At 43.9% G+C, this 15,751-nt stretch overlaps 1 protein-coding gene across 1 annotated transcript in view; it reads left to right on the forward strand.

The window, feature by feature from the left end:
- LOC136874962 (uncharacterized) overlaps positions 1 to 15,751 on the forward strand; it is a 121,677-nt gene that overhangs the window by 33,470 nt on the left and 72,456 nt on the right. Inside the window, exon 2 of the mRNA XM_067148674.2 lies at positions 10,626 to 10,853. Within this exon, the coding sequence (XP_067004775.1) occupies positions 10,626 to 10,853 (228 nt within the window). The remainder of the gene's footprint in view (positions 1 to 10,625; positions 10,854 to 15,751) is intronic.

Below are 15,751 nucleotides of genomic sequence, written 5' to 3' on the forward strand. Positions count from 1 at the left end.
TAAGAGGCGACTAAAAGGGGCCCCAGAGACTCTCAACTTAGGAGCGTGGGTAAGCGACACGGGGCCCTTATCTGAGTCCTGAGATTGCTTCCACTTACTTGTGCTAGGCTCCTCACTTTCATCTATCCTATCCGATCTCCCTCGGTCAACTCTTGTTCTTTTCTGACCCCGACGGTATTAGATATCGTGGAGGCCTAGGGTGTCTTTCCTTTTCACGCCCTTCGTGGCCCTTTTCTTCTTTGACAGACACTTAAACTTTCATTTTTCGAAGTGTCGGATCCCTTCCAATTTTTCTCTCTGATTAGTATTATATAGAGGACGATTGCCTAGTTGTACTTGCTCTTAAAACAATAATCACCACCACCACCACCTGAGTTTCCCCCACGGAATCTTAAATGGGTATTACCAATTGGGATATCGTGTCTCACTCTTCTTTCTCAGAGTTCCTTCCCGTTCCAATAGAGTTAAAGACCTTCTCCACATTCTCCACACTTAGCTCACAATATTCCAACGATCCTTTCCAATCCGTCTCCAAACTCTCTCTAATAATATAGGGGACAGGAGCTTGATACACAACATCAAGTAAAAGTACACTGACTGACAGACAGAGCAAATGCAACACCAAGAAGGAGTGGTCAGAACTTTATGCCAATTGCAGGGTAGACTGACGTCACTGAGGTATGCTCATGATGTGAAATGCGCCGCTGTGCTGCGCACGTAGCGAACGATAAATGGGACACGGCGTTGGCGAATGGCCCACTTCGTACCGTGATTTCTCAGCCGACAGTCATTGTAGAACGTGTTGTCGTGTGCCACAGGACACGTGTGTAGCTAAGAATGCCAGGCCGCCGTCAACGGAGGCATTTCCAGCACACAGACGACTTTACGAGGGGTATGGTGATCGGGCTGAGAAGGGCAGGTTGGTCGTTTTGTCAAATCGCAGCCGATACCCATAGGGATGTGTCCACGGTGCAGCGCCTGTGGCGAAGATGGTTGGCGCAGGGACATGTGGCACGTGCGAGGGGTCCAGGCGCAGCCCGAGTGACGTCAACACGCGAGGATCTGCGCATCCGCCGCCAAGCGGTGGTAGCCCCGCACGCCACGTCAACCGCCATTCTTCAGCATGTGCAAGACACCCTGGCTGTTCCAATATCGACCAGAACAATTTCCCGTCGATTGGTTGAATTAGGCCTGCACTCCCGGCGTCCGCTCAGAAGACTACCATTGACTCCACAGCATAGACGTGCACGCCTGGCATGGTGCCGGGCTAGAGCGACTTGGATGAGGGAATGGCGGAACGTCGTGTTCTCCGATGAGTCACGCTTCTGTTCTGTCAGTGATAGTCACCGCAGACGAGTGTGGCGTCGGCGTGGAGAAAGGTCAAATCCGGCAGTAACTGTGGAGCGCCCTACCGCTAGACAACGCGGCATCATGGTTTGGGGCGCTACTGCGTATGATTCCACGTCACCTCTAGTGCGTATTCAAGGCACGTTAAATGCCCACCGCTATGTGCAGCATGTGCTGCGGCCGGTAGCACTCCCGTACCTTCAGGGGCTGCCCAATGCTCTGTTTCAGCAGGATAATGCCCGCCCACACACTGCTCGCATCTCCCAACAGGCTCTACGAGGTGTACAGATGCTTCCGTGGCCAGCGTACTCTCCGGATCTCTCACCAATCGAACACGTGTGGGATCTCATTGGACGCCGTTTGCAAACTCTGCCCCAGCCTCGTACGGACGACCAACTGTGGCAAATGGTTGACAGAGAATGGAGAACCGTCCCTCAGGACACCATCCGCACTCTTATTGACTCTGTACCTCGACGTGTTTCTGCGTGCATCGCCGCTCGCGGTGGTCCTACATCCTACTGAGTCGATGCCGTGCGCATTGTGTAACCTGCATATCGGTTTGAAATAAACATCAATTATTCGTCCGTGCCGTCTCTGTTTTTTCCCCAACTTTCATCCCTTTCGAACCACTCCTTCTTGGTGTTGCATTTGCTCTGTCAGTCAGTGTATATTCAGAGGCGTGTAAACAATCTCTCAAGAATACTTTGATGTGAAGTGGTTATACTGTCATTTTGACACGACGAATTGGCTATGAACGTGGTCATTCTCATAGTTTTCGACTTGGACAGTTGTTATTAATATGCTGTGTACCTCATCTTGTTACTGAACTGTTATGTTTGTTATATTTTATTATGAAAGTTTATTTTTGTTAATTAGTCTGTCGACAATGCAAGTGAAATGTACTCAGTGCAGCTATATCTTGTGCTTTGTAAATAAATAAATAAATAAATAAATAAATAAATAAATAAATAAATAAATAAATAAATAAATAAATAAATAAATAAATAAATAAATAAATAAATAAATAAATAAATAAATAAATAAATCCCATGGCGCAAGAACCCCGAAGGCTCTTGGTCTACCAAACAACCGCTACTCAGTCCGAAGGGCTGCAGAATAAGCGGTGTCATGTGGTCGGCACGGGGCCGACAAAATTAAACAAACAAACATACAAATAAATAAATAAATAAATAAATAAATAAATAAATAAATAAATAAATAAATAAATAAATAAATAAATGTGTAAAATGGAACACTACTTCCTACTTTCTATGATAAATCTCTTCGTACAAGTGTACGTACGCTTGTCTCTCTTGTTCGCACTATAGGCTCGCCACCAGCATGACACTCAGCTTGGATATGGTTTCTGTTTGAGATAACTACACTAGCGCTCACGTTCAATCTGTGTTCTACGAAATAATATTGGTGGAAGGTAAAGGTTTCTACTTTTCGATACTCCAGCTTTAAGTGGGATAGAATGGTTAGTTCTGTGTCCGGCCATCTTTGAGGTAAACCAAATCCATTTCTCAAATAGGTTGAGTGAACCTCTAGGCCCTTTGCCTACGATTTTTCAGCGATTGTTATATATTTCTCCGGCTCCAATGTCGACAATAAGCCGTCAACTTATTTTTCTGTTATTTGCTGCTATTTCTGGCCAGTATTCGTGACATTCATAACATTCGTAGACAAATAAGCTAGAGTGGAGATTTTAAAAGTAGGAAAGATAAAATTAAGATAAAGTTGGAATTCAAGCGGACAAACTGGAACAAATATTCGTTCATAGGAAGAGGAATTAGGGATTGGAATAATTTATCAAGGACCGAGCTCGATAGCTGCAGTCACTTAAGAGCGGCCAGTATCCAGTATTCGGGAGATAGTGGGTTCGAACCCCACTGTCGGCAGCCCTGAAGATGGTTTTCCGTGGCTTCCCATTTTCACACTAGGTAAATGCTGGTGCTGTACCTTAATTAAGGCTGTGGATACTTCCTCCCCACTAGTAGCCCTTTCCTGTCCCATCGTCGCCATAAGACCTATCTGTGTCGGTGCGACGTAAGGCAACTTGTAAACAAATAACAAATATTATTTATTTATTTTAATTTTATTCCTGACTTACATTTGTGGCGAAGTTAGGGCTCGCGGCCCTCTCTTACACTTAACCACTATAAACAATAAAATTTAAAAATGTAAACATAAAAGTAATTCTAAAAAGAAATAATACTACGGACAGATAATTTTAAGACTAAGTTAGGCCTACATATCAGTACAGTAGTGTGACGCTACTACTACTACTACTACTACTACTACTACTACTATTACTACTACTACTAAGAGTGATATTGAAATAGGGTGCTTGGAATCGGGTAAAACACAGGTAAAACAGGCTGTTTCTGTGGGATTAACATCGAAAAAGAAATCCTTAAATGATAATACTCAGGAAACAGTTATGTGCAAAGCTGCGGGCAAAACGTACGCCGAATTGCTTAAAACAGTAAAGGAAGGAGTAAACATAGAAAAAATTGGCGTTAAAATAAAACGAATAAGGAAAACAGCAAAGGATGACCTTATACTTACTGTAGAAGGCAAAGGAAAGGCTGACGAATTACAACGTGAGATAACTAAAAACGTCAAGGAAATAGAGGTTTCAACAAAAAGGAAGGAGACAACAATTCTAGTGTACGGTATGGATCCGGATTTAAATGAAAACTATGTTAGAGCAGCACTCTCCTTAGAAGCTGCTGTTGAAGAATCTCAGATCAATATTACGTCCGTAAGACCGGGGAGGTTCGGAAATCTGAATGCTACCGTAATCTTGCCAATGGAACCATTGAAAATACTGTTAAAGAAAAAGAAAATAAATGTGGGATGGGTAACCTGTATGGTGAAGGAAAGAGTTACAGTTGCAAGGTGTTTTAAATGTTTGGGATTTGGACATAAAGCGCCACACTGCGACGTTAAGGATGACCGGTCACGGAGCTGTCTAAATTGTGGACAAGAAGGCCATCTGGCGAAGGATTGTGGGAACATTTCGTTTTGCACCATGTGCCAAGTGGAGGGCCACCGCTCAGATAAAATGAAATGCCCTACTTACAGGAAGCTAATATTAGAGGCAAGGAAGTTGAATTTAGACGACCAATAATGGACATACTGCAGGCGAATCTCATGACAGTACTGATGACGTTGTTTACTTCTTCGCCGAATTTGTGTGGTAAGTGAGGTACGTAGTACTGTGTGTACCTTGTCGCCAATTTTAATGTAATTTGCGAAATCTGCGTGTTAGTTTTGCTCGTCGCCAATTTTAGTGTAATTGGCGAGGTCTGCGCGTTAGTTTACCTCGTCGCCAATTTTACTTGTGTTGTATACAAGAACAGGTATACAGGAACACAACTATATCTTATTGCTTCAGATAGTCTTAACAACATATATACATTCAGATAAAAACTTTCCTCGAAGCAGTATGAAAATTATAAACAGTTAACGTTGCTTGAAGACTGAAGTTCCACAAAATGTACACTTTATATACATATATACATGAATCTATCTTGATGCGAAAGTTCATTGAAAAGCTAGAGTTCTTGATAGTTGAACTATCTGTTCTATACCGTCACAAGAGTACCGGCGTAATTAGGAGGGGAGGGTGTCGTGTGTGTCTTCGCGCTCCTCGCTCTGCGCCGCCTGCTACGCGCACGCAACAGCCTGGATTGTTTTCGACTCTCCGAGACGTCTGCACTGCGCCTGCCTGTTACATCAGCCAGCTATATAAAGGCGCTGCCTTCCGACGTGGCATGTCAATAAAAATCTTAAAACCTTTTCGATCACCAGCGAGAATGATGTTGACCGCGCGATTGCGCACCTTAATAATAAGGTCTGCAACGCCCGGAAATACATCATTCGAGCAGCTAAATCCAATCATAATAATAATAATAATCGTTCTCAGAACTGCCCTGGTTCTGAGGACGACACTACACCGGATCTCCTTAAGGATTTGATCCAAATTAAAAATAGATATAGGAAGAGATGGCAACGATTCCGGGACCCAGCTGACCGGGCGGAATACCTGGAATTAGCCCGTGAAGTCCGCAATCGCTTGCTGGAACGTAAGATTGAAAGATGGGAGGAATTCTGCCGACATCTTTCAGAACAGGAGTCAGAGCGCGACTTTTGGCGTGTCACTCGCGGTCTGACTCGAACCCAGGAACCCCGGCGTGCCATCCACGGCCGGCACGGCCTGGTGTTCTCCCCCTATGATAAAGCTGAGGCTTTCGCGGACACTATTGAAAGCCAATGCGTAACTCACAACTTAGCTGACGATGACGATGACGATGACGAACGACGGACCCGTGAGATACGCAGAAAAGCCTTGGCTTTCGAAAGACAATGGACACCAGACCTTAACGTACCTGACTTCCAGCCTCGCGAGGTTCGCAGGGTTATTAAAAATTTAAACGAGAAGAAGTCTCCCGGTGATGACAGGGTTTCGAACAAGGAAATTAAGTCACTGCCATACAGGGCAGTAATTTTCTTAGCAACCATCTTTTCGGCCTGCATTAAACTGGGATATTTCACTGACGTCTGGAAGACTGGTAAAATGATAGTCTTCCCGAAGCCAGGGAAGGATAAATTATTCCCACAAAATTATCGCCCGATAATCCTGTTATCACATATCTCTAAGATTTTCGAGAGACTTCTTCTCTCTCGCCTCAATGGATACCTAAACACCCACAACATACTGCGACCTGAGCAGTTTGGGTTGAGGTCCAGGCGCAGTGCCCCCCTTGCGGTGCTCCGCCTGACACAGTATGTCACAAGGTCGTTCAATATGCGCCGTAGCGTGCCAGCAGTATTTTTCGACGTAGAGAAAGCATTTGACACTGTCTGGCACGATAATTTAATCGTAAAACTTTTGGAATTATATAGAGTCCCAACTTACCTAGTCAAAATTATTCAGTCGTATTTGACTAACAGGAAATTTTATGTTTCCTGTGAAGGGGAGCAATCCACCCCTCGGGTACTCAGAGCAGGAGTCCCACAGGGTGGAGTGCTGAGCCCCACACTCTACGGCCTATACGTGAACGATCTTCCTACACGGGAAGGTGTAGAGATCCAGCAGTACGCGGATGACATAGCCATTTACATCGGCATGAAGCGAAATGACTATGCTGTCCGGCGATTACAGCAATGGATCGATTCCTTCTGGGAGTGGTGTCTCCGGAATAAGGTGAAAATAAATGCGGATAAAACCCAGGCAATTGTTTTCACCCGGCGCCGGCCTAACCTTCACCGCCTCACTATCAATAACGTCCCCGTGTCTTGGACGAACCAAATTAGATATCTTGGCCTTACAATGGACAGAACTTTGTCCTGGAGCTACAATATAGAACAGGCCCGACAGCGTGCCACGGCACGAATGAAAGCACTGAGACCTCTGCTAGGCAATAAATATATCTCTACCTCCATCAAGAGAAATATTTACCTAGCATGTATCAGGCCCATCCTGCTGTATGGCTGTGAGGCCTGGGGCTATATTGCGAAAACTCCACTTTCAAAATTACAAGCCTTCCAGAATAAGACACTTAGAATGATGACCAGAGCACCATATCTGAAATCTAACAAGAGGATACGGGCCGAGTTTCGTATCCCCACACTTAGATCTCAGATAAATAAAATAGTGAGGATGACCAGGGCTAGGATCCTCTCGAACCAATCAGAGGACCCTGGTATTTTACTGTTAAAGCGGGTCATGAGGACCAAGAAGCCAAGTACTCGCCTGAAGTACCGTGGCCCTTGGATCCTCTATGACCTGTTTTAAATTCGAACCGGCCAACTTTTCGGTCTTTTCCAAATTGAAACCTTCTTACCACTAAATTTTCTCTAAATTACTCTCCTGCTAAGGGCCGTTTCTTAAGAAGCACTCTGATACCAATATTACTCCGATTTAATCTTCTTTTTGAGCACGTAAACTGAAGCGAAGAGGGGGTTTCTCTTCTGACTGTAGGCCTCCCAGCCTATCAGACAGATTGTTTCTCCCCTGCCAGTGTAGCGAGAACAGTGACTTTTCGCCTCATCGGCAATTCCTCGGAAACAGATGAGTAGGGGGGCATACTTTTCGCCCCGGGGCTCCCATCCACTGGCCATAAAAAAAAATCTCAGTCCCACCTAGGCTCAAACACATCAATTAGTATTCTACTAATTATCCATTTCAAAGTCAGTTCCTGACAAGTTACAGAAACAACTAATATTCTATTAGTGCAAGCTTTCGCTACTGATTACTCTTGTGACGGTATAGAACAGATAGTTCAACTATCAAGAACTCTAGCTTTTCAATGAACTTTCGCATCAAGATAGATTCATGTATATATGTATATAAAGTGTACATTTTGTGGAACTTCAGTCTTCAAGCAACGTTAACTGTTTATAATTTTCATACTGCTTCGAGGAAAGTTTTTATTTGAATGTATGTATATATGTTGTTAAGACTATCTGAAGCAATAAAATATAGTTGTGTTCCTGTATACCTGTTCTTGTATACAACAACTCAGAGCATTCCTGGCTGGAAAAGGAGGATGGAAGTACAATATTTTGTCTAGATGAATATTTAAGAAACTCGTATACATTTTTCATTGTTGCACACCATAGTCATGCAATGACGTCGGTTATCCATCATTACAGAAAAATACTGAGCCCCAGACCCTATTGTGTTCTGTAGAACCCCGGTTCCTGTATTTTACTGGATAGTATTGGTATTATTTGTTTATCACAATTACGACGACAGAAAATAGGAGAGCCTCACATACAGAACCCAGTAATATGTTTCTTGGCCAAGCTTACAACTAGATATGACTATCAACATTTACGAGGTTCATTAATTGTAGCAGTAAGAGGATACCGAGGGTAACACACTCGAATATTCTTGTGATATTTACGAAGGTCTGATCTTTAAGTTAGCCCCGGATGGCGATATAAAATAAAGCGAATTTACACTTGCCATACTACTCCCTTAATAATAATGATGGTATTTGCTTTGCCGGCCCCGTGGTGTAGGGGTAGTGTGTCTGCCTCTTACGCGGAGGCCCCGGGTTCGATTTCCGGCCAGGTCAGGGATTTTTACCTGGACCTGAGGGCTGATTCGAGGTCAACTCAGCCTACGTGATTAGAATTGAGGAGCTATCTGACGGTGAGATAGCGGCGCCGGTCTAGAAAGCCAAGAATAACGGCCGAGAGGATTCGTTGTGCTGACCACACGACACCTCGTAATCTGCAGGCCTTCGGGCTTAGCAGCGGTCGCTTGGTAGGCCAAGGCCCTTCAAGGGCTGTAGTGCCATGGGGTATGGTTATTTGCATTACGCCCCACTAACTACTTTTACGGTTTTCGGAGCCGTCGAGGTGCCGGAATTTAGTCCCGTATGAGTTATTTTTACGTGCCAGTAAATCTACCGACACGAGGCTAACGTATTTGAGCACCTTCAAATACCACCGGACTGAGCCAGGATCGAACTTGCCAAGTTGGAGTCAGAAGGCCAGCGCAGCGACTCTGCCGCCTGAGCCACCAAGCCCCGCACTAGTCCTTTAACAACTCAGAACTCCCCTACATAATTTAGTAATAAAACAGTTGGTCCGAACCTAACAGTTACATAATTTATACAGCAACTAGAAGTTTTAAAATATTTCGATCACATGGAAGGAAGTTACGATGATAGTGGTTGGCTTCTACATATCAGAAATGTCCTACCTTGTTAGCCCACCAACCGTGGCACCGTCGAACCGTCACACGTTACACAGTCTCCCACGCAGAAAGACACTCTTAGAGTTCTTTTACTTCGGGGTGGGGGGTCTAAGCCTACAAGATCACCTCAAGCTACATCGCTTCCAACATGCTATTAATTTTAAGAGAAAGAGACATCAGAGAGGGTTGGGAAGTAATTATGTTAAGGAAGTATCGTTCCTGTCCCCATGTTCTAAATAACACATGCAAAGGATATGGTCTGGAAAAGTCTAGGTAATGCTAGTTAGGAATAAGTACCATGCACAGGTCATTAACCTGTTCCAAGTCAGTCTATTTATGCAGGGAATCAATCCTTTCAGACACTACTATGGCTAGCGCGGGCCTTGCCGGCTACGAAGCCACGTCGTAAGAAGTGCTAGAACGTGCGACGCAACCTAGTCTTCCCGGGGTTCCTGGTACCTGATCTCTGATCCCGGAGAATGTGGCCACGTCCGTCTAGGCGGGGATCTACTGGAGGGGGCTAGCTCTTGGCGAAGGGCCTCTTTCCTCTCTGCCCGAGCCATGACTCTGTACACTGGGCCACTGCGATGAGAGGCCAGGTGCCCACTGCGTGGTTGGCGCACACCGGCGCCTCTCTAGGTGCCATGCAATCTGTATGGTGGTGAGAGTGATGGTCAGCAAAACAGTGATTACAGCATACTGGGAGCTCACAACTAACCTGATGGTGGCCCCATCTCATGCAGCGGAAACACTGCAAGAGCTGTTAGGGGAACTTGTTGATCTCACCTGATTGCCACTACGTGCTCGGGTCCTCTCCTGGATGGTCCTTCTTTCGATTGCCTCCCTGGGTGCAGTCGTGAGTTGTGGCTGGGTGGCTGATCCTGGTGGGCTGGCATATTCTTCTCCTTCCCGTGCGACGTCAGCGTCTGCTTCTTCTTCTTCCTGATAATGGTAACTTTTCGCAGGGGAGGAGTCCTCATCTTGGTAACGCCGTTCCTTCTGGTCTGGGGATCGTGAGGGCGCGGCCGCAGTTATTCCGTCTTCTTTTTCGTGGAAGGCATCCTGGTATGGTGCCTATCCTGTAGGACACATTCAGGTATCTTCATTGTGAAGGAGGCATTGGTAGGCTGGGAGACCCGGGTAATAGCCTTGGAACGCCATGGGGTGCCCGTCTCCACCTCCGTGCTGCAGTCCTTGGCCCGGAGCGCGGTCCTGGATTCCGCCCGTGTGATGGGCCCTTCCTGGGGATATTTGTGTTCGTCTTAATACACATCTGCATTTATATACAACACACACCACAAACCACTACAGAAACACGTAATAGTGAGTACATCTCTCTACATAGTGTTGGCGTCAGGAAACTCATATGGCTTTAAAATTAGGCCAAGTCCATACAAAGTGTGGACCTCAGGTAACTGAGAAAATGACAGGAAGAAGAATAAGAAAATTAGGACTACCGTATGAAGTTGCTTGTGCTTGTTTTAAGGGGCCTAACAGCGAAGGCCATCGGCCCACCGTATGAAGTATATTCCTTAGTAAGATATGTCTCTTGTTACAGATTCACCCGGTGTGGAGCTGTTCGCCTTCCATGGATCAGTGAACAAGCCGCTACGCTACCTCGCTGCAGGCGATATGTCCAGGGACATTATTGAGCCTCAAAGTGGGCGCTGGATATTCGAGGACCTTACGGTGCAGCTTAGACCCGAGGATGTGGTCTACTACTGGCTCTACGTGCAGGTTTACGGACGAGGATACCAGAGGACTAACTTGTACTGGATCATCGAATGTACGTACTGTTCTCTTTTAGATCACAGTTTCTTATGTTGGAAGACTACCAACACATTGTAACACATTGCTGAATCTTTGTTTGCTGATGGGCATATTATAGATAATGTCTTGATTTTTGTTAACTCTGCAGGTTGGAAATACCATGTCCAGGTGTTTAGATATCGAGACAATGGCATTGCTGTCAACTATAAATAATACGTTTGAAACGGCTTTGTAAAATTTCCAGTAACTTAGTGCGTAGATCTGGTTTGTACGTAGTCGTTCACAGTTCCCGACGGAAACGTCACTTTGTGTCTTCTGTGCTACTTCTACATAATCAGTTCGTCAAGTCAGCTGACACTAAACTATATGACTGTGAGTTTTCTCTCTCATCTTTTGCTTAGTATTGAACTACCGTGTAGCGCGTCTCAGTATGTATTTTCTCTACATCCAACGCCCGCTATCACAATATTCCTGTGGGGGAATTGCTGGCATGGTGGATGTGGGAGGTTCTAAAGCACCCACCCTATTCACAGGACATGAATCCGCGGACTTCGAACTGTTCCCCAAATTTCTACACATCTGCGCAATATGTTGCAGGTGATTATACGGAAGGCCTGTACTGCTGTGGTGGTTCTACAATAAATGGTTTCGTATATATGCACATGTTACCACTGCTTCTTTTCCCAGACCTCTTAGAATAAATACATGTTGTATGGTCTCTTCTGCCACCCATTGGCAGATCAGCAGACTGTGAGAATTTTGATCTTCCCCCTGTCTCGATCTCGTGTCACCCTAAAAGCTATACTTCTTTCTTCTCTGAAATCATTGGCTCTAGAGACTGAATCAGGGATCCATTAAGGTGAGATTTAATATGAATTTACGAGGGCCATTCAGAAATTGAGTTTCCCTATTTTTAAAATAAAAGCAACATATATACATGAAAAAATTGATTGGCACCCGATGCAGCGATGTTGGAGCTATTTTTCGACATAATCACCACAAGAATTGAGACACTTATCATATCGTGGGAGCAAATGTTTTGTGCCAGTGCCATATACGTCTGCCGCTTGAGAATGAAACCAACATATGACATTCGTCTTCAGCTCTTCATGCGTGGGAAAAGGCTGATAGGAGGACAGGAGTTTCTTCAAGTGCAAGAAAAGAAGAAAATCACTGGGAGCAAGATCAGAACTGTACGGTGGATGATCAAAGACCTCCCAGCCAAACTATTGCAGAATAGTTGCTTATGTGGGCGAACATTGCCATGGGTCAGTACAACACCTGAACTGAGCAAGCTACACCTTTTGTTTTGAATGGCCGATCGCAGTTTCCGTAGAAATGTCATCACATACCGAACCTCGCAGGTGGCATGAGAAAGAATACGAGCCACTGCTGCTGCGCTACTGACACCAGGCGGGACTTGGCCGGCCGCTATGTGATTGCTACATCATAGATATGTCGCGTATGTTCACATTTCTCGGCTAAATACGTTTACTTTAAAAGAAATGAAACAGCGAAACTTAATATCTGGATGGCCTACGTATCTTAGATAGCCTGTTCAGTTCAAACACAAGCCTACTTTGATTTTTCAAATAATAAAACGTTTCAATATGGCGGACATTAATGCGTTCGTAATATGCCCGTCTATCTCTTCTTTCTTCTGCCGCAGTTCACGATACTCACCTCTCACGAGCGTACGAGTTGTGGATTGGTGTCGGGTATCTTCTTCTTCCGTCGCTGGCACTAAGCTTAATTACAGGGAAGGTAAGGTGTTCTATAACTACATGTGAATGATGAGTCTCGATATGTTTGAAAGATGCCTGTTTATTTAAATAAAACTCAGAGAGTCTGAAGAAGAAACTGAATATGGATTGCAGGTAAAATTAAATGGATAATAACAATAGGATTCTTTTTTTGACCGTAAATATTGATTACGTGCTCGGTGAATATTATGCAATTTTTGACGAATAATCATAACCGACAATGGAGTCTAGCTGATTGACAATGAAGACGAAACGAATTCCACTGCGGGAATTTTAATAATAAACATCGTTCCTAACTTTAGAAGATATGAAAATTAACTTACTTAAGTGTCAATCGTAAGTCGAATTCTTATTACACATCAGAAATATGTGATATTACTCAAAATGCAAAGCTATGGATGTGGAATTGTCCTAAAATTTCTTTGCTTTAAATTCATCATGTAGTATTTACCTTTCACATCATTCCTCTTTGAAAATAACATGTAATATTCCCTCGCTGAGTCCGGGAGAAAAACCAACCCAGGAGGGTAAACGCATAAGTAAACTCGTGTTCTCGTCCTGAGGTGGTGCAGCTCTTTTCAGGCACACCCCCAGTGGAGGTGAGCTACATGAACTATTTTAACCTTATACCCGCACTCAAGCTATTCTTAAATTTCTGGCGTTACCGATAATCGAACCCCGCCATCGAGGTTGGCAGCTAATATTGCTAACTGTTACGCTACAGAGGCGGACTGGTAAATAAATAAATAAATAAATAAATAAATAAATAAATAAATAAATAAATAAATAAATAAATAAATAAATAAATAAATAAATAAATAAATAAATAAATAACAGTAGCTAGATTATCTCCTGTCACATACGTGTATTTAACTAGATTGTCACTGGATGATTCCTTTCCTGTCATCATACACACATGTGTATGTTTTGATCTTTCACACTTTCATCCGGGAGATAGTGGGTTCGAATCCCACTGTCGGCAGCCCTGAAGATGGTTTTCCGTGGTTCCCCATTTTCACACCAGGCAAATGCTGGGGCTGTACCTTAATTAAGGCCAGGCCCGCTTCCTTCCAACTCATAGGCCTTTCCTATCCCATCGTCGCCATAAGACGTGTGACGTAAAGCCACTAGCAAAAAAAATCTTTCACAGACGACCTTCATGTTTCACCATTACAGAGATGAATTCTACTCTTTGAGGACGTTATCATCACAACCAATAAATTAAAATCAAACTCGGTATGTTAGTTAACGTATAGGACTTGTATTATATAGATGGCCCTTCTTTCTATCACTAAGGGATATGAGACACAATTCAATACTATCCGCCCACGCGAATAAATAACAGAAAATTCACTCACTGTAACCTTCCCAACATTCTTATATTTCATTACTTTCTCGTTCGCATGTATTCCGTATCCATTTCACATGGTTCGAAGACTATCTTCCCTTGATAATAATTATGCCGGGCTGAGTGGCTCAGACGGTTGAGGCGCTGGCCTTCTGACCCCAGGTTCGATCCTGGCTCAGTTCGGTGTTATTTGAAGGTGCTCAAATACGTCAGCCTCGTGTCGGTAGATTTACTGGCAAGTAAAGGAACTCCTGTGGGACTAAATTCCGGCACCTCGACGTCTTCGAAAACCGTAAAAGAGTAGTTAGTGGGACGTAAAACAAGTAACATTATTATTAGATAATAATTATATTCATGAACACTCGTTCTTGAAGACATTAATAAACTGCAACAAGCTCGACATTCCCACGACAATTAAATTGAAGTCAGTACTTATTCGACGCTAGATATACTCCTATATCTCATAGCCATTGCTTTCTAAACATTAGCATGCTACACTTGAATTATACAATGTAAACCCGAACTCCACTTACAACCTTTCGGAGGTAGTTCAGGGTTAACTTCTGAGTAAGGGACCCGTGGCCTCCGGAGGCTCGTTATAGAGTAATAACGTAATTATGATTTATTCAATTTGTTACCCCAAACGTTCTTGTTTCTGTGAACATACGCTCACAACTTTCAAAAAGCCTGTAATATGCTTTTAAGGGTGTTTTAAAGGTAACAACCCCCTGTCGTTGGCTTCCGGTACGTTGAAGAATTCCTGTGGGGCAAAAATACCGACACCCTGGCGTCGTCAAGAATTAGCATTTAGGACGGACGTAAAACAAATAATATTAATTTTTTTCAGGGCAATACAGATACAGAGTGCCTCCGTGGCACAGGCGGCAGCGCGCTGGCCTCTCACCAATGGGTTCCGTGTTTAAAATCCCGGTCGGTCCATGTGAGATTTGTGCTGGACGAAGTGGAGGTGGGAAGTTTCTTCTCCGGGTATTCCGGTTATCCCTGTCATCTTCCATTCCAGCAACACTCTCCAGTATCATTTCATTTCATTTCATTTCAACTGTCAGTCGTTAATCATTGGCCCAGAGGAGTGCGACAGACTTCGGCAGGCGGCACGGTTCCTATCCTCACCGCTAGATGGAGGCTTCATTCATTCCATTCCTGACCCGGTCGAATGACTGGATATAGGCTGTGGATTTTCATTTCTCAATACAGATACAAAGCTAAGTGGGAAGAAAACCAAACGAAATGTAATTCTGTAAAGAGCCATCGGAGACCACGGGTCCCTTAACCCTACGTGGACCAAGGGAGGGTTATAGACATGTTTGCGAAGTTAATAACTGGCTTGACAGAAGGCAGTTCGGGTTTAGGAAAGGTTTTTCCACTGAAGCTCAACCTGTAAGATTCCAGCAAGATATGGCAGATATCCTGGATTCAGGAGGTCAAATGGACTGTATCGCAATTGATCTATCTAAGGCATTTGGTAGGGTAGACCATGGGAGACTACTGGCAAAAATGAGTGCTATTAGACTAGAAAAAATAGTGACTGAATGGGTGGCTATATTTCTAGAAAATAGAACTCAGAGAATTAGAGTAGGCGAAGCTTAATCTGACCCTGTAATAATTAAGAGGGGAATTCCTCAAGGCAGTATTATTGGACCTTTATGTTTTCTTATATATATCAATGATATGTAAAGAAGTGGAGTCAGAGATAAGGCTTTTGCAGATGATTTTATTCTGTACAGAGTAATAAATAAGTTACAAGATTGTGAAAATGAAAATGAAAAATGATCTCGACAATGT

The sequence above is a fragment of the Anabrus simplex genome, chromosome 5 (genome assembly GCF_040414725.1).
Source record: "Anabrus simplex isolate iqAnaSimp1 chromosome 5, ASM4041472v1, whole genome shotgun sequence".
Lineage (NCBI taxonomy): Eukaryota > Metazoa > Arthropoda > Insecta > Orthoptera > Tettigoniidae > Anabrus > Anabrus simplex.